Source organism: Anastrepha obliqua, chromosome 2, assembly GCF_027943255.1.
Source record: "Anastrepha obliqua isolate idAnaObli1 chromosome 2, idAnaObli1_1.0, whole genome shotgun sequence".
Lineage (NCBI taxonomy): Eukaryota > Metazoa > Arthropoda > Insecta > Diptera > Tephritidae > Anastrepha > Anastrepha obliqua.
Genome location: NC_072893.1, coordinates 108,168,557 through 108,194,820, shown reverse-complemented (window position 1 = coordinate 108,194,820; position 26,264 = coordinate 108,168,557). Strand labels below are relative to the sequence as shown.

Below are 26,264 nucleotides of genomic sequence, written 5' to 3'. Positions count from 1 at the left end.
TTGAACTCGTGCTATAAACTAAGCAAAAACAAAAATAAAATTGAATGAAGGAAGTTCTGTGCTATTTAAAAATAATTAATAAATATGTTCTAATAATTAAAAATTATTAAAAACAAATCACAAAAAAGCAGCAAAAGAAGAATTCGTGCAAAATTAAAAATTTTCGATAATCAGCTGCAGCAGAGGATACATTAGCAAGTGGTAAAAAAGATGTTGATATTTTAGAAAATTATGCAAACGAAAATATTTAGTCAGCTGCTAGAGCTGAGTGCATTTGCGCATACCTTGGATTGATCCCGTTTTCGAAGCTCACTATTGGCACTTAGTGTTAACAGATGGAGTTTGACCTTTGCGTTTCTTTGTAGTTGACTTCTTGTAATAAGCCTGCGTCCTTTGCGAATCTAAGTAAGCGCTGAAGCTCGAACCAAAGACATTTTAACTTCTCATATTGTAGAGCTCCTGGCAATTCATTCAGGTTCGAACTAATGCAAGGCAAGAGCAAAGGATTTTAGCTCTCTTCCAGTTAGTTTAGCTTCTCTGAGAAGACCACTGGTAGAACCTTCCGAAAAATGATTTTCTAGAGCACTTTAACCTCTGAAAAACGAAAATTGTTCTTAGCGGTTTCTTGAAGTAAAGGCCAAACGACCCTTTTAAGTCAGAAGTAACGCGTTAAAATTATCTACGAAAATGTTTACTATGAAATTTTACTGGTCTTACCTTTTCATTACGCTCAGGCATACATATATTTTAACCATTTTCCACCCTTTTGAAAGCAACTTAGGCTTAGAACATAAAAACGTTCGTCATCATAATCATAGCAATTAAAGCTAGTGGATGCTTTCCATTTCAATTCAACCGGGCTATTCGGGTCATGTTCTTCGATTTCGATGAAACTTAAATATGTTGCTCTCTGGTCAAAATAATGAGACACGTATTTTTTTGTTCGCCCGAAAAAAAAAAATTTTTCAAGAGTTATCGGCAATTTTGTTGTTCGGCTCAAACTCGATTTTTTTTAATTGTATAAGAAAAAAATTTTTTTAAACGCCCATAACTTAGTCCAATATGAACCGATTTTAATAATTTTGGGTTCAAAATGATTGTCATTACTTACACGAGCAACTTCATGTAGAAACAATTGCAAAAAAGTAGTTGAAAATTTTTTATTTAGCAAAAAAGAAAAAAAATTGAAATTTTTTCGAAATTCAATATTTCAAAAAGTGTATTTTTTTTTTTTATAACTTTTTCCAAATCAAGGGGACACCTCAAACTTCAATTAAGCTGTAGCTAAAATGAGTTGTTATTGAGTAATGAATTTTTGAGTAAAAAACCTGTTTCGCACTTTTTGTTTTTTGCAAACTAAAAAATTTTCAACTACGTTTTTGCAACTGTTTCTACATGAAATCGCTCGTGTAAGTAATGACAATCATTTTGAACCCAAAATCATTAAAATCGGTTTATTTTTGACTAAGTTATTAGCATTTAAAAAAAAAATTCTTATATTACTAAAAAAAATCGAGTTTGAGCCGAAAAACAAAATTGCCGATAAAGCTTGAAAAAATTTTTTTTCGGGCGAACAAAAAAATACGGGTCTCATTATTTTGACCAGAGAGCAACATATTTGAGTTACATCGAAATCGAAGAACATGACCCGAATAGCCCGGTTGAATTGAAATGGAAAGAATCTATATAAGAAAATTTTTTTTAATTACTCATAACTTAGTCAAAAATAAGCCGATTTGAATGATTCTGGGTTCAAAATAATCGTAATTACTAACACGAGCGACTTCATGCAGAAACAATTGCAAAAAAGTAGTTGAAAATTTTTTATTTTGCAAAAAAACAAAAAGTGCAAAACAGGTTTTTTACTCAAAAATTCATTACTCAATAACAACTCATTTTAGCTACTGGGCATTCAGCTTAATTGAAGTTTGAGGTGTCCTCTTGATTTGGAAAAAGTTATAAAAAAAAAATACACTTTTTGAAATATTGAATTTCGAAAAAATTTCAATTTTTTTTCTTTTTTGCTAAATAAAAAATTTTCAACTACTTGTTTGCAATTGTTTCTACGTGAAGTCGCTCGTGTAAGTAATTACGATCATTTTGAACCCAAAATTATTAAAATCGGTTCATATTTGACTAAGTTATGGGCGTTTAAAAAAATTTTTTCTTATACAATTAAAAAAAATCGAGTTTGAGCCGAACAACAAAATTGCCGATAACTCTTGAAAAATTTTTTTTTCGGGCGAACAAAAAAATACCTGTCTCAGAGAGCAACATATTTAAGTTTCATCGAAATCGAAGAACATGACCCGAATAACCCGGTTGAAATGGAAAGCATCAGTGGCGAGTTAGTGCTGCCTTCACAATCGCGTCCAGACCATTTGAGCCGCTGAGCTTTAGCGAAACGCACAATATCCGAACACAATATCTGCTGTTCGATCTCATCATTGTATCGAATTCTGTAAGATCTATCAGCTTCCCTTACTGGTCCAAATATCCTTCTTCTGATTTTATACTCAAAGCAGAGAAGGCAGTTATTTAGCTTAGATGTCAGTACTCATGCTTCCCAGCCATATGTTGCCACTAGTCTTATTAGCGTCCTGTAGATTTGTAGCTTACACGACCTCAATACCAATTTATTTTTGAGAAGTTTCAGGTGATCAAAACAACTTCAACAGTAGCAGTATTTGGTTACTGGATTGGTATACTTTCAGAAAATGTGAACAAATTACGAGCTGGTTTCGGTTGTCGCACAATGTTATTGAACGTAGAATTCATAGGCCAGAGTCCAGTACCGAAGCACATAAAACCATTTATCTCTTCGTCTAAAAGAACATCAAATGGGCACTAAACGGCACTCTGTAGGCTTCGCTATCATTTCAGGAAACTAGAACTAATCAGTCGGTTTTGTGAATTGGGCCATGAAACGCCGAAGCACAGCCTCTTCGAATGTGGAGCTCCCGCGAAAGATGAAGACTCACTCCTTTAGTGATATGGAACAAAAAGTCTAAGTGAGTGCCTCAAAAGAAAATAAAATCTAACTAACTGTTATTAGTATGCTTGCTATTTTTGTTGTTCTAATGACATTCCATATTCCATAAATATTTGAAAATGTGAGTGAAGTATATCTTTGCCGTAAAGAAGCTGTTCATAGAAATAATCTGTCATTCAGAGCCACCGTAAAACGACCTTAGCACGCGCACCATAAATTGGAGCAGGAGCTCGGCTAAATATCTAAAGAAAAGATGTGTTATATTTATTATTAAATCGTATCGCATTCAAAGTACATAAAACCCCAAAAACTAGATTTTATAAGTTTTGCAGTTCGCAGTAAAATTTTCGTCTCATCAAAGAGTAAACCAAATACGACATCCTTTAAGGGGCGCCAAGTTGCCTACAAAGAATAGAAAAAGAGTCACTGTTTCTACACTTTTCTCGAAAATTATTCTTTTAAATTCCTTTCGCACTTACAATCTAAACAAATTTTAATCTTAATCAAATACAAAATATTATATTAACTAAAAATTTTTCCATATGGGCATTTTCACAAAAAGGTCAACCACGAGTGCAAAACTCAAACTGTTCCTGAAAACTTTTTGTTGATGAATAATAAATCTTAAATGTGTTTACTTTATAAATATAAAATAATTTTTCTTTTCTTTTAATTTTGAGCCGAAATATACAACGAATATACAAAATTTACACAAATCTAACTCTTTTGAAAAAATATACCAACTTTTTTCCTTGTAATATTCCCTTATTCAAAGCAATACTATGATGTTTTTATAATTTAAAAATCTTCTACTGATAGTAACATAATATTTAACAAGCAGAGAGACTTAGTGGAAATCGAATAACGGTAGTTTTTTTTTGATTACTTCTGCTTATATTCGTATGTCGCGTCCGTTACCGAAAAATAGCATTTATTGTTCTCATTTAGTGCAAAAAGTGTTGAAGTATAAATTGCTTTCAGACTTTAAGCAAACTTATTTCACTTAAGAAAAGTAGAAATTGACTCTCGACAAAAACGATTAATAAAATTTATTGGTGTTTGAAATTCGTCGCGTCCGTTACCGCGCACCTTAAATTTTAAATAAAGTCGTAGAGATTGCACAAGATTAAAATTTTATAGAAGCCAACTTACATTCAGTTAATCAATAATTTACGACACAATATGTGTATCTGTAAGTACCATGCAAATTTTATTTTTTTACTAGAAGGATGTGCGAAGAACACACTCGAGCTTGACTTGTTTACAGTAGCACAGAAAACAAACTATGTGACATATCACGTTGAAATTTGCCATGCAAGCTTATAACAGTCCTACCAAAAAACAAAAAATTTATTTTTGCCATATGTCATCCGCGGACCGTTTTATTGATAACGTCTCGTTCATATTTGAGTAGAAGGTATTTTCTCTGATGGAAGCGCTTTCCAATTCAAAAATAAATTTATTCTTTCTAGTATTGCAAGACTTGCAGCTGAATTTCATTGTGGAATCTTAGAGTGGAATTTTTTCGCCACTTCACATGGCAAAGGTGCTGTAGACGGAATATGTGCCGTAGTTAAACGAAAAGTCTGGCAAATCGTTAAAGCAAGAAATATCATTCTCGGTAATGCCTTATGCTTCTATGAATGTGCTAAGAACAACATTGATGGAGTTAAAATTTTGTATATCTCTGGAACACAAATTGATAGTTTTTCTAATCAACTGTCAGAGTTATGGCAAAATGTTCCAAATATCAAAGGAGTTAAAAGTATGCATTGGTTTTCATATTTCGACAGTAAATGTATTGAAGTTGCTCGGACGGCCTATTTATTAAAGAAAACAATTAAAATAGACCATCCTAAAAACGAATAACTTTCTTCTTAATTTTTTAAGTCGTTTTTACTGTAATATTACTTGAGTTTTTATTTTCAATAAAATTGAAGTGTTATAATGAAAAAAATTCTATTTCCTAGCTCATGGAAAATTTTGTCGCGTCCGTATTTCTTCTATACTCAATTAAAAAAAAACGAAGAGAAAATTATCATATTTCATAAACCTACGAATAACAGTCATCTGTTCGCATTTATTAACATATATATTGTATATATATAAAAATCTTTAATTTGCTGAATTTTGTATATTTCTGAATGCGCCTCAAGAAAACTTCTATTTTTTGTCGCGTCCGTATCACTTTATAATTGCTTATAACTACGTACTTATTTGTAAAAGATCTTTCCCGTATATATTAAAATCTAGCACTCCGTCAGCCCTTTAAAACAATATCAATATATATAAACTTTTACTTTGTCTTCATTGTTTTGGACGCACTTAAAAGCGTACAAATGTCACGTCCGTTACCGTGAAAATGCCCATATGCACTTAAACCAAAATTTAAAGAAATTCACAATGTTTTTTCTAATATCTTCGCCAAATTGAGTTAAACTATTTGATCGGCATGAGTATCTAAAAACATTACTAAATAAAATAAAAACAGTATTTTAAGCCACTTCTACTTACATATGTAGCTATTCCTAACTGAGTTTTTTTTTTGGAGATTGTCATATGAATGAAAAACTAATTTTGTTTTGTTCGATTTTCGACTTAGGCTGCATCCTCAGAAATGAAATAAAAGTCACAAAAGTTATTTAGGAAGAATAAAAAATGCCACCAGTCGATTTCATTCATGCGCCCGCCGTGGCCGGATTCGCGGAAGCTAATTTTGTCAGCCCATTTTCCAAGACTTTATTGCTGCTTTCAAAAGCTCTATTCCACAATTGACTCGTAAAAGGAGCCTTATCATTTGTGATTCAATCTATCTGTCTAATCTAACTGGTTGAAATAGCGTCTCCGAAATAGCCATGCAACACCCATGCATCAGATGGCAGATAGCATACTTATTGAACCTACTGTGTGTGGCTTAATGCGCTGTCCTGCTGATACCAAAGATAGGTATTCGCGGATAATGGGTTCAATAATGTGAATAATAAACAAAAAGTAATACAACAATGCTTTTTCATGGCAGAAATACGCTTGCCTGCCGAGACGCGACCGCTATTAGAAAGACTTGTTCCATCATATTTAGTGTTTCATGCACGTCGATTCGAACCTATGTCGGCTGAATATACAGTTAAAATTTCAAGCCAATCGGTCCATACTAATTTCGAAAAAAGGGTGAAATTGCGTTTCAGAAGTATTTAGACATTTTTTTCCCTCAATTTTTTCAATAAATACTAGACTAGACTAGAGCCACTCAATTAGCATCAAAAATGGTTAGCTTTTGATAAGATGGATCAAATGATTTTAATTTTATTGTCGATGGAAGCAAGATATTTTTTTTCTCATTTAGAGAAATGGAAAAAAGTGAGTTTCGAGTGGTGATTAAACAATTCTATGTAATTTTAAAGGCCAAATTCATGGAATTAAAGGTTAAATTATTCCAACATCCACAGTATTGACCGGATTTGACATCCAGTTAGTAGACAACAGTTCACCACAAATGAGTAGGCCATTGCCCTAATCGATACATATTTTGAGGATCTTCCCAAATCTTACTTTTGGGGGGCTTAAAAAAATTTGCAGAAACGCTTGGAAAAAAGATTATGCTGAAATATAATAAAAAAATTATAAATAATTTGTTTCCTCTTTAAATCTTTGCTTAATGACATTTTTTATGAATGTTAAACATAATTGGACTCTTAATTTGCTCTGCCATATGTCCTGCATCTGGTTTCAGTGGCAATGTGATTTAGGAGTAATAATATGTAGCCTATCTTAGCTTGCGAGGAATGACATTTCCAAGAGATAACCGCTCACTATGAAACACACGTTGTTTGAGCCGCTCCTCACACGAAGACAGACGCTGCGACGTGGAATTAGGCAGAATGCTTATTTGAAGGCGACATTTGGTCGCCTTGTCAGTAGGAATTATCGCGTGTTGTGGGTATTTTGAAGGGCTGGCCATACCCCAAGGCCAGACACACCCCACCCCACACCTCTTATTCCTACCAGCAGCTTGTTCGGGACTGCTTATTTGTAAACAAATATTTATTCACAGTAACCCTTCATATCTGAAGGTCGTACCACTATCCGCAAAATGTGACCCGTTCGGTACCTTGCAGAGCAACTTCCGCGGAACACCACAATTCCGTGATTTTGTCATTATTCCAGCGGTAAAATTGCAGCAAGTATATTTAAAAGTATACTAATAAGCAATTTTCTTTTGATAATTTAACTTTTCTGTACTTTGTACTTTTGTTTTATTCTCCATATGTTAGCCCCAGCAATAAGATTAACAGCTTCTTGTAGCTTATTCGCTGCGTTTTCAATAGAATTATCGACTCTAAATGTGGCAGTGGCATTCGCAAATTTTGTGGTTACATGTTGGTCTGCTTCCCTGTGAAACGCCTGCGTTTATATTTTTAGCGACGAATATGCATTTTCGTGTTCTACGCAAAAGTATCTATCCTAAAGATATGTAAGGAGTAAGTTCCTAGCACTATTGTGTGGCAGGACGGACTTGAGCTTTTGGAGGAGCGATTTGTGCCATATTGTGTGGAAAGATTGCGATACATCAAGAAAAACGACTGAATACAATTTTTGACGTGATAACGTCTTATAATTCGGTTTAACAGGCTGCACGCACGAAAAAATGTGTCGCTACCTTGCTCATTAGTGTTACCTTGCTCATTTGTCGTTACCTTGCTCATTGCCGTTACCTTGAATGAACTGCAAGTGAAAGCGCGGAACGAACAAAGCAAACGAACGGCAACGTTCGACATCTTGCTCTCTCCTACTTAAGTGAGCGTATATATGTATGTATATGCGCATATGTACATATATACCTAAATTCACATATTTGTATTGCATATGCCTTATTATTGATTATTATTAATTTGATTCACTTGAAGAATTTAAAATAAAACCAAGTTTGTTAATAATACCTGTTGTTTTAATGTTATTATTATTAATTTTTTTATTATATTGTATATGAAGGAAAAAATGTATGGTAATATTTACCATATACCTTATAAGATAAGTTGTATACTAATATATGTATATAAACATGCATATACATATACAATTTCGCGCAATTTTCAAAAAGAACAAATCTATATGTAAAGATGCATACAAGTCATATGGACATATCAAATATACGAATCTATTCCGTACGCAAGCAAATGTAAGCTAATGTGCTTGAACTGCAAGCGAGAGCGCGGAACGAACGACAAAGAGCACAATCGGCCACCGCGTTCGGCAACGTTCGACATCTGGCTCTGTCCTACTTGAGTGAGCATATATATGTATGTATATGCGCATTTGTATATAAATTCACATACTTGTATTTGCATATGCCTTCTTCCAGTGTGCATGGTAATGAACCATTTCTCTGTTGAGAATAGGACGATGATAGAAAAAGTTGGAAATGAAAGGGAGTGTTTCGAGTTTAAAGTGTCTTGAAAAAGGCAAATCGATGATGGTGCCCTTAGTGTTGTTGACTTATTAACGTCTGATGCACAATCGAAAGTGAACACATCTTTCATGAATTTGATAAATGTTTCGTAATTTTTCACGTTTGTGTAAATGTAACTTGACCTATTCCATTGCAATTCCATTTACGCCCTCCTCTATATCCATACAAAATATCTATCAAACAAATAAAATTAAAATTTTGTTTTGAATATTGCAACCATTACATCAGTATTTTCTTATGACGTTGTCACGTTAAACTATCGTCAGTAAACCGACTTTACAGACAACCTCTTTTTTTCCAAAGAATCACTTCAGATGATAGAAGAGCTTTAGGTTAGGTCTCAAAATAATTAGATTTTTAGAGATACTTTCAAATCGATGCAACTCACGTAAATTTTAACATTTTTCTCAAATATTTTGACGACTGTCTTAAAATATAATAAATTTAATCATTCCGGTGGAAGAGCAGTGCATCTTAATGGAAATATGTTAATGAATGTATGAATACAAAAACGTGTTTAATTTGAATTTAAAAAAGTAACTCGAATTTGGAAGACCTTGTATTACACTTATAATCCTAAATACCCGAATAAATGAGGGTTTACCAAAATAACTTAGTTTTCAATTCAAGTGAAGTTCATCAAAATACGCGCGCGTATAAGCAGAGCACAATTTGTTTTTTACTATAAATACGAAAAGGGTTGCAAAATCTGCATTCACTTGATTGATTTCGTATATATGTATGTGTATGTATGTATGTATGTATGTATATTCACCCACCACAAATCATCATTCAAAAATGATGACACAAAAGGTTTTATTATAATACAATATACATATGTATGTATGTCTATATTTGTATGAATGTATGTATGTATGTAATTATGTTTACATGTATGCACAAATGCACTTAACTCATAAACAAGCGCCATAACACAACCATTGTGGAATAACATAATTACGAACCACATTACCGACGGACCTTTCGGTCCACCAACTGTCGCAATAAGTCCTCATATGGGTACAAAAAGCGGCTAAAAAAAAACCAAACGGGTGAAGCTGACAGTTAACATCCCTTAAAACATTTAAGTGGCACATTTGAAAGGCCACGTATTGGATGGGGTGATAGGTCCTTGCTTGCACTACACTTGTTTGTGCATGCGTCAGTGCTGCTGCGTGCGTTACGTTACTGTGAATAAAATTTGTGAGTACTCGAATGCATCACACACACGCTGGCAAATGTGAAAAGCGACGGTCTACGGCATTTGACTGTGAATTAAATTTATGTGCCACTTGTGGCTTTCGGCGCTTTGTAGTTCATCCTTACTACCGTTATAATTGTTGTGGTCGTTAATAGTGGCTGTGCTACCAATAGCTGGTAAATTGGTTGATGTATGAGCTGTGTGGCGTGTGACACATACAGATGTAACAAAATATGTATGTATGTATGTATATGTGGGAAGAGTACTCACGTGCAAAGTACGAGTCGTAGTCGTACGCTTTTATGTATGCACTCGTATCTTCACATAGGAGCACAACAAGTTTACTCATCACCTTAATCGAATGCGATTTTGATTTGAACTCGCACCCTTTTGGTTGCCATTTATCATCAGTCCCAGACGTCACATAGACCTTGGTTACCGGCGCCCTTTCATTGTTGCATACTCGTATACATACATATATGTATGCACATATGTGTGTGGTGTTGAAATTGGTGTACCACACATGCATCAGCTGATGTGAACTTCCTGTGTGTCCTTTGTGCGTGTAAAGGAAGCTCTGTTGTGCCATGATTGCTCATCAAACATCAACATCAAATTGATAAGTGATATGAGAGCGCACAGGTATGCATATTTGGGCGCCGGCGAGTCACTTATGAACTCGTAATGGATTTATAAATTCTAGGTTGTTCAATAAGTTTTGTGGTTCGATAAGAAATCACAATTTTATGGTTCGAAATACACTTTATTATTCTGTACAGTCTGCCTGAACATTAATACACTGGTTCCAACTATATTCCAATTCATGAATTTCATCCCTGTAGTAAGAATCTGAAAGTGCTACGAAATGCACTTCTGCAGCTGAAGAAAAACTCATCATTTGAAGAAAAACTCTTTAACGCATAAATTGTTTTAGGTCTGGAGACATATGGAAGTTGCTAGTGGACAAATCTGATGAATACGGTGGATGCTCCAACAGTTCGAACTTTAATTCATGGATTTTAGCCTTTGCCAAAATGTAATAATATTCAGAATTTATTGTATTACCAGTTTGCAAGTAATCCACAAACAAAATTGCTTTCGCATCCCAAAAATCTTATGCTCACACCTTCTTGGCCGATTTCTGGGCACGAACTCATTTCGGAGCCGAAGAATCAGGTTTAAACCTCTTCTTAGCCTGTTACGAGGGGTGCCTTTTATACGTCGGGATTTGGCAACCCTGGTGTTGCAATCTGGAAACTGACAGCTGTATCGCAAAGTTTGACCCTTTTTGGCTTTTACGTACTCAGAACGTTTTGAAATACCAGCGCTATTTGTGTTGTTTATAGTAACTTAAAAGATTCATCTCGGTCCAAAAATGGAATTAAATCGTGAACATTTTCGTGCGATTATTTTTTACAACTTTCGACGTGGATTAACTCAGCAACATTGCATGGATGAACTTAATTCATTTTTGGCGATGAAGCTCCATCAAGGACCAGTGTTTATCGATGGTATGGTGAATTCAATCGTGGTCGTAGTTCACTCCAAGACGAATTTCGTGAAGGTCGTCCAAAATCAGTTGTTGTTCCGAAAGCCATTGATGCTGTGCGCGAACTGATATTGCAAGATCGTCATGTGATCTATCGTGAGATTGAGACAATCTTAGGCATTAGTGGATCCCACACAATTTGTCAATCGCTCAAAATTTGTCAAAGGCTCGTGTCGATTGGTCGAAGGAAATGCTCAAAAAATACGATCGCGGGGCTTCGAAACACGTCTATGACATCGTGACAGGTGATGAATCATGGATTTACGCATATGAGCCCGAAAGTAAACAGCTGTCGACTGTATGGGTGTTTCAAGATGAGCTAAATCCAACAAAAGTTGTTCCAAGCAAATGGTCGCCTGTTTTTTCGGAAAAACTGGACATGTCGCAACCGTACCACTAGAACAACGCAGAACAGTAAATTCATTTGTTTGCCAGTTGTCTTCCAAGAAATTAGGAAAACCAATCGCCAAAGACGGATCACTCTTCACCAGGACAATGCGAGCTCTCACACATCGGCTCAAACAACTGCATTTTAGAGCACCCGAAACATCGAATTAATGGGTCATCCGCCGTATAGTCCTGACTTGGCACCGAATGACTTCTTTTTATTACCGTACGTAAAAAACAAACTGAGAGGTCAACGTTTTTCGACACCTGAAGAAGCGGTTGCGGCATTCAGAATGCATGTTTTGGAGGTACCTCATTCAGAGTGACAAAAGTGCTTCGACAATTGGTTCAAACGCATGCAAAAGTATATAGATCTTCATGGAGAATATTTTGAAAAACAATAAAATGATTTTCGATGATTAAAATTTGTTTTTTTTTCTCTAATCCCGAAATATAAAAGGCACCCCTCGTAAATAGATAAATACATTTGTTTTTTGTTTACTGTATTTTGTAGTAAACTGTAAGTTATCCTTCCGCTTGTGCCTTTGCAAGGAAGCAAACTTCTATTAAAGTAAGTTTTCTTAAACAGCGCAGATTTGTGTTCTAGGATTTTCCACTATTTCCACTCGCTTCTTATTTAACACAAAGCTGCTGCTTTTAATTGCCTTCATCGTGTAAAACTTCAACGCTATTTTATTGGTTTACTCAGACAAACAATTGCAGTTGGCGCATTTTTCACCGCGGCTGCCAACAACTTCCAAGTTATTTGTCGCGCCTGTTACAAATAAAAATCATCAAGAACAAAAAAAAACAAAAAAAAAAAAAAATCAAATGAAATGCGCACGAGTAAAACTTTTACAAAATTTATGTTATGAAAAAAGTTTGCCAAGTTGGTTTTTCATTTCGCTGTGAAAATAAATTGAGATGTGCCAAGCTCTTAGCAGTGCTTTTGGCAAGCGGAAAGTGGAGTGGGGGAGCACAACATTGCCGCCAATCCATCACTGAAACCACAAAATGCAAATTGATTCCGCATGAAAATTGGAACGTCAGCTGCTATTTTCTACATTACAACCCCCACTCAGCTGCCGTCTCATTGTCGCGCTCAGCCGCCGCCCGAATGCAAACAAACGCATTGGATTACCACCTTAATTAGCATAATCTAATTTAAACTTGGCGCATCTTGCACACCCCGCACGCCAGTGCCGCTCGCCTAGCGGATGCCTGCAAATTAAAACATTTACTGTTTGTGCACTCCCTGAGTGGGTTGGGGGGGGGGGTGGTGTGAGATGGGCGCTGAGCAGCAGTGCTTTACAACTGCCAACACATTTCGTCAGTCGACATTGGTTCGTCAAAAGTTTATTTTTATAAGTGAAATGAAAAAACAATAAAAAAGTTTTAAATGCGAGAATAAAAGAGCGAAGAGGACTCAAGTGCGCCATATTGGCCTCGACACACTGCTTGCTTGCCGGCGCAGGGACTTCATCAACACAGCCATACATACAAGTGTACGTGTCAATATGGTGGTGCTATTGCAGGCAATCAACAACCACATCAGCAGCGCCACAATTCCAGGCATGGCAGCATTTAAATGAATTAAAACATTTCTGGTGTAGCGCCAAGCGGCATACCTTTCGTAGCTACACACACACACACGTACGAGTACATACATAGGCCCTGCGGCTGGAGGCGGGAAGGTGTTTCAATTTGACAAGTGTACTGGCTGTACATTTATCCATGACGCCTTGCCAACACTAACGGTTTATTAACAACACTTTGGCCTGTTCCGTGTTGTACCACCCCTTCAGCTGGCAAGTGGCGTTGAGTGCCAATGGATCCATTGATAGTCCGTCGTCAAAGTTTTAAAAGTTTTGTGAGTGTTTTTCGAAATCGTGTTGAATCGGAAGTGGAAACCGCTGACATTGTTGCTCAGTGTGTTGTTTTGTTTTGCTGTTGTTACTTGCGTAGGTGCGATGTGTGGCATCCCAACGTGCAGTCCGTATGCACAAACCATTCCATGCAAGCAAATGCGAATGTTATTCATATTTAATTTTCTGCTGTTTTTACTGTGTTTGCCTCTAAAACTACTAATTACATTGTTTGGTGAAATAAATTTACCATAATATGTGGAATTACTAGCAACATAATAGCACACCAACTCAGGCTGTAGATACAATGTTGAGCAAAAGCAGCTAGACGAAGTGTGCAACTTGCCTAGGATATAAGGAGTGAAAAAATAAAATAATTTTCTCCTTGTTTTTGTGGAATCTGCCGCTTGATCATTTATGGAGCCGAAAATTCTGACAGCTGGTGCTCTCTTTCTTATGGGGTTAGGGGTAGTCAGAGGCCTGAAAAAATGATGGTTTTCAAAAACAAAAAATTAATAATTTTTCAAAAAAATAATTAATAATTGTAAAAGTTAGCGTATGAACCACGCCTACGCGCCATCTTTTGCGATTCTTGGCAATGTACTTTGATTCGCACCAGCTATTTCCCAGGCTTTCAACCAGCAAGAGGATTCCACTCCAGCGGTTTTCTTCCTAATTTTTTTGACGTTTTATGAACACTTCGACTGACACTAAGGAAAATGTTCCTCAGGCAGCGATTTAAGAAAACCTAGAAGCTCGAAGGGATAGATTTGGCCACTTTTCACTTTTTGTTTTTTCGAACTCCATTTATTCCATACAATCTGTCATAACAATAACAATAAGTACTATTTTTACCTACAATTTAAATAAGAATAGCTTAGAGTAAGAATTCCCATTGGAATTCGTTACTTAATAATGAACATCATATAACATATACATATATTATACAATTTTACAACTTTTGCATTTACGTACACTACCGGTCAAAAGTTTGGGTTCACTTGAAAAATTTTTAAAAATTTTCAAATAATTATGATTTTCTTCGTCAAAAATTTTTTAATATTGTTATTTTACAGAAAGTAATTGTGTTTAATACAAAATATGTTAAATTTTAAGGAAACCCTCAAGTATTTGTTGATATTTTCGATTCCTCGAAATATTTGCCTTTGGCTCGTATTACAGCATCGCATATTCTGAGCATCCTATCAATTAGTTTACGCAAATATTTGCTGTTATTTGATTCCAGCAATTTTGTAGAAATGTCCAAAGTTGTTTTGTATTAGTAGATTGCAATATTCTTACTTCACTGACCAACTCGTCCCACAGCAACTCGATCGGGTTACAATCCGGCGACTGAGGAGGCCATTCCATATATTTGAGTTGTTTTTGATTTTCTTTGGCTGCAATGTAATCCTGACAAAATTTTGAAGTGTGCTTAGGATTGCTATCCTGCTGGAAATCGAATCCGCTGCCCACAAGTCTTTTCCCACACGGAAAAGCGTGCCGCTGAAGTATGTTGTGGTAGACTTTTTTGCAAATGATGCCCTTAATTTGCACAATGTCTCCAACTTTGTCCCCAGCAAAGCATCCCCAGACTAACACTAACCCTCCACCATTCTTAACTGTGGGAACAACACATTGGTTCATCATGCGTTCACCGACAAAACGACCAACATATGGTATTGGCGGTGTCGTTTGTTGAAAATTTTAAATTTGGACTCGTCCGTGAACAAGACTTTAGACCATTGTTCAGTTGTCCACTCTTTACGTTTTTTAGCCCAATTAAGTCTCTTTACTTTATTTTGCTTTCGAAGTAAAAGTTTTTTGGCGGCGACGCACCCTTTTAGGACGTAGTTTCTTAGTCGTCGCTGTACCGTCGAAACAGATACTGGATCCTCGCGCGAGGAATTGAGTTGTTCGCGAATTTCAGGGTTGTTAGAAAACGATTTTTTTTTTTGCTTACAACACATATGAACTTATCCTCTCCTTTTGACGTAGTTTTAGGCCTCCCAGAACGATGACGACTCTGATTGCACCCAGTATCGCTCTTTCTTTGTAACGTTCTCATGACAGCATTTTGAGAGACATTACATTTCGAAGCAAATTTTCGCGTTGAATGCCTTTTCCATGTAGTGCTACAATGACTGCTCGTGTTTCTACACTAAGCTCTGCTTTCCGACCCATTTTAAATAATAAAACAAGAAATATGGAGTTTTATTTAAATTTTAATAATTAGAGGATAATTTTTGTATAACGTCGACTTGTATGTAAGTTTTTGTAAAACAGTTATTTTTTGGAATACAAAAAATTGTTTTACTTACCTTTTTGATAACAAAGATGACACCAACAATTAGAAATACAACTTTTGAAGCGAGTTTTGCAGGAATAAGATGTTACGCTTAATAGGCACTAGACGCATTGACAGAATGCAGCAAGTCAAAACCCGTTCATGTTTGATCTTTGCGTGTCCCACAGTCACTTTGTAAACAATAACAATCTCCTAAACTCAAACTAGTAGCAGAACGCACGTTTAAAAAAAAACACTAATAAGCCGACTTGATTGTCTAAAATTCCAAAATAATGTAAGTGAACCCAAACTTTTGACCGGTAGTGTATATTACGTTTTAAATCTTTGCATTAAATCGTTAGGCTGACATTTTTTTAATCTTGAGGAGTAGCTTATCTTGGAAAGGTTATTTGCTCGATTATTCGGATGAGTGGCAAGTCGGTTGTCGTATCTCTGGCTGAGGTTGTTTATTTCTTCGAAAACTGTCGTAACTTTTAGGTCACGGTGCAATATCTCGTTTCGTACAAACCATGGCGCATTGGCACACATGCGGAGCACCTTTGACTGAAATCTTTGCATGATTTCTAGATTTGATTTTGCTGCTGAGCCCCATAATTGAACGCCATACGTCCATATCGGTTTCAGAATAGATTTGTAGATAAGCACCTTATTGTCTAGTGTAAGTGCTGAATTGTAGCCGATTAACCAGTGTAGTGATCGCAATTTCAGTCCAAGTTGCTTTCGCTTTAAAAATATATGCGATCGCCAAGTAAGACGCCGGTCTAATAATATAGAATACCTAAATATTTGGCATTATCTGTTTGTGGTATTGGAACGCTGTTAAGAAATACGGCAGGACATGAGCCATTTCGAAGAGTAAATGTTATCTGCGCCGATTTGCTTTCGTTAGCTTTTATGCGCCATTTTTTCATCCAGCCGCTAACACTGTTAAGGTTTTCTTGTAGGTAATCAGAAGCAATTAAGGGAAGGGTACTCCTTTGATAGTGGAAGATCTGCCGTGAACAAAGTGTACAAGACGGGGCCTAGAACACTTCCTTGTGGTACAACTGCTCTGATTTCGTGAAGGTTAGTGGTTTCGTTGTTTACTTTAACAAGAAAATGTCTATTTTGCAAGTATGATTTTATGAGCATATAACAGTTGTGCATTAAGCCCTGCTTAAGGCTTGCGTTATATCTAAAAATGCCGCTGTACAGAATTGCCGCCTCTCAAGTGCTTGTATAGCGAAATCATACACACAATTAACTTGCTCTATGGTGGAGTGATACTTACGAAAACCAAATTGGTCGGCTGGAATGAGATTTCTTTGCGCAATTATTGGATTTATCCTTTTTAAAAGCAGCTTTTCGAAGAGCTTGGAGCCAACAGGCAATAGACTTATTGGCCTGTAATTGGATACCACGCTTGGGGTCTACCCTGGCTTTTGTATAAGGATGATTTCAGCAACTTTCCACTGAGTTGGGAAATACTCTTGTTTGATCATCGCGTTAAATATAATGGTGAGGAATTTGTATCCACATTTGGGCAGTTCTTTTAAAACCTTACTAGTTATTAGATCGTAACCTGGTTTTAAGGGGTTAGGGGTAGTCAGAGGCCCGAAAAAATGATGATTTTCACGAATTTTTTTTTGCTAATATACTTAATTAACTTATTTAACAAAAATAAAAACATAGCATAAAAACATCATGTTTTAACTTGACTTCACCAAAATTTCAAAAAAAAAAAATTAATAATTACAAAAGTTATCGCTGTTTGTGTGAAGCCCGTTTCTCCAGAAGTCCCTTGCGGTGAACATCACAAGTCCTTGCAGATTCATCTAAAACCAATCGGACAAGAAAAATTAGTTTTATTAATAGATAATCTTGTGCTTGATCGAAGCTTTTTTGTTTTTTTTTCAAAATGAACAAAATGGCGGCCTCAGAAAATTTTTTCCAGATTTTAGAAAAAAAAACCAACAGTTAATTGTTAAAAAAAATCGAAATTTTTGAAAAAAAAAAATCCTTCGATCAGGCACAAGTTTTTTATGTTTTTCAAAAACTGTATAAATTTTATTGAAATCTACGTAGCGGTTTTTAAGTTACAGTGTTCCCCAGTTTGAAAAACATAGTTTTGAGAAAAACGCATTTAAAGTTTTGCTATCGGCTCCGGAGCGGCCGAGCGCCCTTTGTTAATTGTTGAATAACTTGAAAAGTATTTGTCGGATTCACTTCAAATTTTTACACAATATTTTTAAAACATTATACTTTAAGAAAATGCAAAAAAAAATCGATTTTTTGAAAATTCTGACTACCCCTAACCCCTTAAGAGTTTTGGTTGCTGCGTATTTAACTTCTTTCTAGGTAAATCGTACAGTCGGAAAATCCATTTGAAACGGAGCTGAGAGAAATTCGTTAACTTCTGAGTCTTCCTCCGCACTTTGACTCGGAAATGGTTGGAAAACATTTGATAGATGTTTGGCAAACTCTATTGCTTTTTGTTTATCAGTTTTTGCCAAAATCTCCATTACACGTTTTCATGTGCAGTAACCGTAGAGCAAAACCGATACTACGTTGGATATGAAAAACTTAAATTTTGTGTTAGCGATAGGGTTATTATTGCATCAGAAGAGTGCATACCAAAAGTGGCTCTTGCCTTGCCAATGCGAGATTTTACATATTCAGCCGGGTGCACATTATAACAATTATCCTTAAAGGAATCTGTTTTGTCACACTTTGCCTTACAAGCTCCTAAGGGACTCAAGTGAAGTGGAGTCGGTATAGCCATATTTTATTATAAGATATCGTCCACTGCATATTTAGTGTAAATTTAGCGCTCAAATCGCAGCCTGGCAAACACTAAATATTTTTTTCTAGGTGCACGGTTTCGCGCTGTTTGCGGGTCTAAAAGCTGTTTCTTGTCTTTAGCATGACGAGCAACCAGCGATTATTATTGAGTATGGTTTCATCTGGCATACGAGGGGTGCCTTTTATATTTCGGGATTTGGCAACCCTGGTGTTGCAATCTGGCAACTGACAGCTGTATCGCAAAGTTTGACATTTTTTGGCTTTTACGTACTCAGAACGTTTTGAAATACCAGCGCTATTTGTGTCATTTACAGTAATTTAAAAGATTCATCTCGGTCCAAAAATGGAATTAAATCGTGAACATTTTCGTCCGATTATTTTTTACAACTTTCGACGTGGATTAACTCAGCAACATTGCATGGATGAACTTAATTCATTTTTTGACGATGAAGCTCCATCAAGGACCAGTGTTTATCGATGGTATGGTGAATTCAATCGTGGTCGTAGTTCACTCCAAGACGAATTTCGTGAAGGTCGTCCAAAATCAGTTGTTGTTCCGAAAACCATTGATGCTGTGCGCGAACTGATACTCGTATTGCAAGATCGTCATGTGACCTATCGTGAGATTGGGACAATCTTAGGCATTAGTGGGACCAGCATACATTCAATATTGCATAAACATTTGACTGTCAAAAAAATTTGTTCGCGTTGGATCCCACACAATTTGTCAATCGCTCAAAATTTGTCAAAGGCTCGTGTCGATTGGTCGAAGGAAATGCTCAAAAAATACGATCGCGGGGCTTCGAAACACGTCTATGACATCGTGGCAGGTGATGAATCATGGATTTACGTGTATGAGCCCGAAAGTAAACAGCAGTCGATCGTATGGATGTTTCAAGATGAGCCAAATCCTACAAAAGTTGTTCGCGCACGAAGCACTTCCAAGCAAATGGTCGCCTGTTTTTTCGGAAAAACTGGACATGTCGCAACCGTACCACTAGAACAACGCAGAACAGTAAACTCTGAGTGGTACGAGTACACAACCATTTGTTTGCCAGTTGCCTTCCAAGAAATTAGGAAAACCAATCGCCAAAGACGGATCACTCTTCACCAGGACAATGCGAGCCCTCACACACATCGGCTCAAACAACTGCATTTTTGAGCACCCAAAACATCGAATTAATGGGTCATCCGCCGTATAGTCCTGACTTGGCACCGAATGACTTCTTTTTATTCCCGTACGTGAAAAACAAATTGAGAGGTCTACATTTTTCGACACCTGAAGAAGCGGTTGCGGCATTCAGAATGCATGTTTTGGAGGTACCTCATTCAGAGTGGCAAAAGTGCTTCGACAATTGGTTCAAACGCATGCAAAAGTCTACTCGTATAGATCTTCATGGAGAATATTTTGGAAAACAATAAAGTGATTTTCGATGATTAAAATTTGTTTTTGTTCTCTAATCCCGACATATGTATAAAAGGCACCCCTCGTATTGTCAAAGAAGGCAGCATTAATAAAGTGAGGCTATGAACAATACTAGTCGCTACTGATTCACTTAAATGCTAGGCGAATTGATTGATCTTCGTACTGTGTTTGTCGAACATTTTGAGCGTGTACTAGAATTGTGACTAATTTCAGCATTTAATATTTCATTAAAATAACGGACTTTGGTTGCCTTGATGTCCAGCGAGAAAAATAGTGAACCAATTGAGACTTACATAATTAAGTTATATTCTATCAGGAGAAGGAAACAATTCTTAAAATGTGTTCGCTTTATTTCGAAGCGTAATGTCGTTTTAAAATTGCTGTATACCTCAATTATAGGTTGGGCCATGTAAAATTTGCTTTTTGAATCGGCTATAAAAAAAACTCTGATCAATATTTTTTCAAACTTTTTTTTTTATTTTGAAGATTGAACATTGTCATTTATGAATGAAAAATAATATCGTTCAAATGACTGCCACGACTGGCTTTACAGTAGGCCATTCGATCAACCCAATTTTTAAACACATTTTCGATTGTTTGGGCTCCAATTTCATGAATGGCAACTTCGATTTTGTGTTTTAAAACATCAATCGTCTCTGGATGGTTCGCATAGCATTTGTCTTTAACGGCTCCCCACAAAAAATAGTCCAACGGGCTTAAATCACAACTCCGAGGCGGCCAATTGATATCGGAATTCAAAAACGGTAGCCAAAAGTTCGAGTGTATCTTTGGCAGTGTGACAAGTTGCACCGTCCGGTTGAAACCAAATGTCGTCCATGTCATCCTCCTCAATTTTTGGAAACAAAAACTCGTTGAGCATGTCAGGGTAACGCTCGCCATTTACTGTAACCGCGGAAGAAGAAGAACTCTTCATCACTTTGGAAATAGGTTTTCAATATTTCCCAATTTTGTTCAAGCGTATAGCGTCCCATTTCGTAAATGTCAAACCTTTAAGTAAATTATGAACACATTTGACATGTCATTTGTGTTACCATTCTCAAAAAAATAGGTGGTTCAAAAAGCAAACGCTATATGGCCCACCCTGTAGTAGGAGCCGATGTTGTGTATGCGAGGCATTGTTCACTAAACGCATCTAGCATCTTTTTAATTTTTCTCTTCTTAATTGGCGCTATAACCACTTACACGATTTTGGCCGAGTTTAACAAAGCGCGCCAGTCGTTTCTTTCTCGTGCTAACCGGCGCCAGTTGGACACACCAAGTGAAGCAAAGTACTTCTCCACCTAATCTTTCCAACGCAGAGGAGGCCTTCCTCTTCCTCTACTACCGCCAGCTGGTACCGCATCGAATACTTTCAAAGCCGAAGCGTTTGTATCCATTCGGACGACATGACTCAGCCAACGTAGCCGCTGGATCTTTATTCGCTGCGCTATGTCTATGTCGTCGTAAAGCTCATACATCTCATCGTTCCATCGCCTGCGATATTCGCCGTTGCCAACGTGCAAAGGTCCAAAAATCTTACGCAGAATTTTTCTCTCAAACACTTCAAGCGTCGCTTCATCGAATGTTGTCATCGTCCAAGCTTCTGCGCCATACGTTAGGACGGGCATGATGAGAGTCTTGTAGAGTGTTAGTTTTGTTCGTCGGGAGAGGACTTTACTGCTCAGTTGCCTACTTAGTCCAAAGTAGGACTTGTTGGCAAGAGAGATTCTACGTTGGATTTCAAGGCTGACATTGTTATCGGTGTTAATGTTGGTTCCTAGATAAACGAAGTCTTTTACAACCTCGAAATCATAACTGTCAACAGTGACGTGGGTGCCGATACGCGAGTGCGCCGACTGTTTGTTAGATGACAGGAGGTACTTCGTTTTGTCCTCGTTCACCACCAGACCCATTCGCTTTCCCTTTTTATGCAGTTTATCCAGTTTGGAGAAGGCGAGTGACTGAACTTTTCCAATTTATGGTATGCCTTGTTTTATAATGTTCAAAGTTTTATTACACCTTCGATTGGCAGTTAGTTTTTCTGAGGAACGTTTTCATGCCAAAAATACGAGATGAGGCTGGCTAATAGCGGAGGATCGATCGCTATTGGGCATTTTGCAAGTTCCGCCGCAATTTCATTCATTTTGCTAACTTGATTCATGGTCCTTACCTTCCGAAAGCCGCACCGGTTAAGATGGCTGGGTCATATAACAAGAACGGACGGTACGAGGGTGCAGAAGAAAATTGTAGAAGTCAGAGCGTTCAACAAAAGAGCAAGAGGAATACCTAGAATTCTGCTGCCGAATCCTCGATGACGTGGCAACCAAAATTACTCTCACAATTTTACTTCGGACCTGGCAATTTAACATTCTTGAATTTCATGTTCTCAATGAGTTTAGATTCTGGGACAAACCAAATGGTACTAACGCACAAATACATTTGCTTATGGCTAACAAAATGTGTTTTTTACCATGAAAGTGATCTACTAAAGCTTCTCACTCCTTTCTTAACTCTTTGCCTAGGTCTTATAGACTCCCGTGTATATTTGTAAAGATAATAATTCTAACATTGGACCAAATTATCGACTTTTTTCTGGTTTCAGATAGCTGAAAACCTAGACATTTCTATTTTAGTTAGAGTACTAAAGGCAACAACTAAAATCTGTAATCCACCTCCTGCTTAAGGGGGGGGTAGGGTCACAAAATCGAAATTTTTTTTCTTCACTCATCTTATAGTAAATCATTTCAAGAATGTTGTGTCAAAATTTTAAGTAGATCGGAGCAGAACTCTCAAAGTTATAACCTTTGTAGGCACTCTACCTCGAATGCGGAGCATAGATAATTTTTCAGAGTCATTTTTTCAAACGCGTTTTTCTCGAAACGACTTCTTAAAAGTCGCTGCCAATCACAACTCCGAAACTATTCAACCGATTCTTTTCAAATTTGGCACACGTTTTCTAAATCAAAAATACCTCCCCCCTACACTGTTTTTTTTTATTTTTTTTTTTTTTAAGGTTGTTTTTCACTTACAAATATGGCGAAATTTTTCGCCAAAAATGCTCGTTTTACGTTTTTTTGCCACCAAAACTAATATACAAAAATGAAAAAAAAAAATTTTATTCATGTGGGGGGGAGCATTACGTCATACTTTAACTGAAAAATTCGACTTTTTTGGTTCCAGATGATTCTACGACGAATGCCGATTGGCACCGCAGAGCACCTCTCGAAAAACATATCTCCAAAAAAACTCTGTCATGGGCTTATTTGTCAATATTTTATTATTAATATTTTTTAAAAACTTATTGAAAAGATGTACAATAACATGCAACTGATTTTATTAAAGTATTTTAAGCCATATTTCTGTAAAAAAATTCAAAAAAAAAGTGTTTTTTTAGCGCTAAACCCTACCATCCCCTTAAGATCTCATATAAGATAGCTAGATAGATAGAAGATATAAGAAAGTCCTTCGAGTTACTTCAAGCCAATAGTTTACCTATATAACTGAAACTTCATTAAGGAAATGAATACCAAAAAGCTTGATGATCATGTATGTATGTATGTGTTTATATATTCTGAAACAACGACATCTACAGGGTTGGCCATATTAAACTGACCCATGTGATTATTAAAATTATTTTATTATTTTTTTGTGTTTCATTGTGAAAAACATTTAATTTAGTTCAAGGAGATTCGTTTACATCACTTTTTGAATATGATATCGCGCAAGTGGTCGCCCTTAGCTCGTATAGCGTAATGTGCCCGTTTTTCGGCGTTTTCCATAGTTTTGGCCAGCGTCTCGGCCGATATGGCGGCTATTTCCCGTCGGATATTGGCCTTAAGTGCGCCTAGTGTCTTTGGCTTGTTGACGTAAACCTTAGATTTCAAATTACAGTAAAAAGTTATAGGGTTACTCAATGGGTCAGTTTAATATGGCCAACCCTGTATACTCCTTTAACAAATGGTGCACAAATAGACAAAAGAATTGCGGCGAATATGCAGATGTACATCAGAGCCCAACATTGGCAATGGGTTATTCCACATTCTCATACCTACCAGCCATAGCAAGTATAAGTACGAGTACATAAATCTCTTAGTGCATTTTATTGAAATCAAAAACAACTTAATACACGAAACAATCTGCTTTGCACTCAGCACTAAACCACAACAGCTTAGGGACTAAATGCAAACGCGTGGGTGGGCATCGTCGACGACAGGTTGCCATTCTCTGTCTAACAAAACTGAAAAGTACAAGAGAATAACATTTAAATGTCGTTTTCTTATTGTTTCTTATTGTGTTTGCATTTCCTACACTTAAGACTTGCAGCTCCTTTGAGAAGACAAACATTAAATTCTGCTTTCTTTTACTCTCTCCCTCTTCAGCTTATTCTGCAATTCAGCTGCTCGGCAGGCGGTCATGTCGGATGAACATCAGCAACAACAGCAGCAACAGCAGCAGCAGCAGCATCAACGTCAGCAGCTCTTGCAGCAGCAACAGCAACAGCAACAGAAATGCTCGAAGGATACCACGACAACCGCTTCATCTTCCTCCTCCTCTTCGCCCACAAATGCCACTTCCACAGCCACACCGCGCAAGTCGAATATTCATGAGATGCGCAATCAGGACTTTGTTAGTCGACTGATGGCAGCCACGCCTCCCTATTTATATTCAACGCCGGTGGGTGCCAACAACTTTTTCTTCAGCGACATGCTGCGCTCCCTGGTACAGGCACGTAACAACGAGAATGCGCGCAATCTGCAGCTGCAGCAGTCGATGGTGTTGGCGCGCCGACCACGGAAGCGCACTTGGGCCCACCACCGGCCCTATTATGAACACTTGCGTGAACGTAAAGAGGCAGAAGAGAAACAACAGCAACAGCAGCAGCAGCAGCAGCAACTGCAACAACAACAGCTAGCAAGTAACACAGCATCTTTAGTGGGTTTAGAAAAACCACTAGAACTTACAAATAAGCCATATTTCCAATTAGCCAATAAATATCGCAAATTGGAGGATGCAACAGATATTAAGACTGCAAGGTGTGAGTCGGGCGGCGTCACAACACCCGACTCAACTGCTGCAAGTGCTACAAATGGCAATAATGGTGGTGGTAGTGGTGGCGGCGCAGTGGATGCTGTGTTGCAGGACACACCGCCTGCTGCCTCATTGCCGCCACAAGATTTGGTATTGCCACCACCGCCACCCGTCTGGTATCCACCACTCTATCCACCCTACGGCATTGATCCGTTGCACTTTTTCATCGATCTGCGCGTCTCTGGTCATATTTACGATCGCAAAAAGGAGAATATTTCACCGCTCACCAGCGCCGATAACAGCAATGCGGCCAAGGACTCGGAGGCAGCAGCCGGTGGCAATGCCTCTGGTGTTAGTCTGTTAAACAAACATCGTCAGGGCTCTGCCTTCACGGTACCTATCCCGCGTTCAAATGACTCAAAGCCTGCTGCTGGGCATACGCTAGACGCAATCAATTTGACCTCCTCTGCCATGGCAAGCAAATTTGAAAACTACACGAAGTACTATGATTTGGGTGAAGCCAAAGAGAACCAACCGCTAACAAAAAATAGCGCCAGCTACATGTTGCAGCATTTGCCACGTCTTTACAGCCAGTTTGCGGCACGCGATTTAATCGCCTCCAATGTAGCTGCAGCTGCAGGGAGTGGCAACAGTAACAGCTACGACACTGACAATAAATCCGAACCCGATTGTGATGCTGATTCCGACGGGCGCGCCTCTGTGGATAATTGCGCGAGTTTGGGTGGCAATAATCGCGAACGGGATATCGATGTCGAAATTCTCGACTCCATCAAATATCGCACCGATGGCGAGAGCAGCCGCTGTTCGAGCGCAGATGAGGCTTCCATCACGCAAATCGATTAGACAGTTATTTAAGTTATGGGCGGGATATATATGTATGTATGTACAAGACGTGCTGTATCGAATTTAATAAAAATAAAACGAAATTTAGAAAATTTCATTTAAGCACTAAGAACTCAGCTTGGCCATATAAGATGATAGAGCGTATCAAATGCTGGGTTTCGACTTAAGTTCTAGAACATACAAAAATAATTTAAATGGTTTTATTGTTTTTAAAAATACTGTACATTCCTCATCATCAACACCTTTTGTCCCGAATGGAACATAGGGCTTCAAGGTATCAGTTGTAGAGCTATTTCCATATTAACACACATTCTGCACCTCCAAATTCGACTTCCATGCTGCCGTAGCAGGTGGATTTTCTTCATTTCCGTGGGTACCACTTGGAGACTGGATTCC

At 37.4% G+C, this 26,264-nt stretch overlaps 1 protein-coding gene across 1 annotated transcript; it reads left to right on the top strand.

Annotated features, from left to right (window-relative positions):
* On the top strand, positions 1-25,886 carry LOC129238022 (myb-like protein I). The gene is made up of 2 exons (XM_054873053.1): positions 1-201; positions 24,356-25,886. Exon 2 carries the CDS (start codon positions 24,390-24,392, stop codon positions 25,866-25,868), a length of 1,479 nt encoding a protein of 492 aa, XP_054729028.1. The 5' UTR covers positions 1-201; positions 24,356-24,389; the 3' UTR covers positions 25,869-25,886.
* Positions 25,887-26,264: the final 378 nt, after the last annotated feature.

Bases quoted from the DNA above. Each gene is read 5' to 3' on its own strand.
- LOC129238022 (XM_054873053.1), top strand. From the start codon at position 24,390: ATGTCGGATGAACATCAGCAACAACAGCAGCAACAGCAGCAGCAGCAG.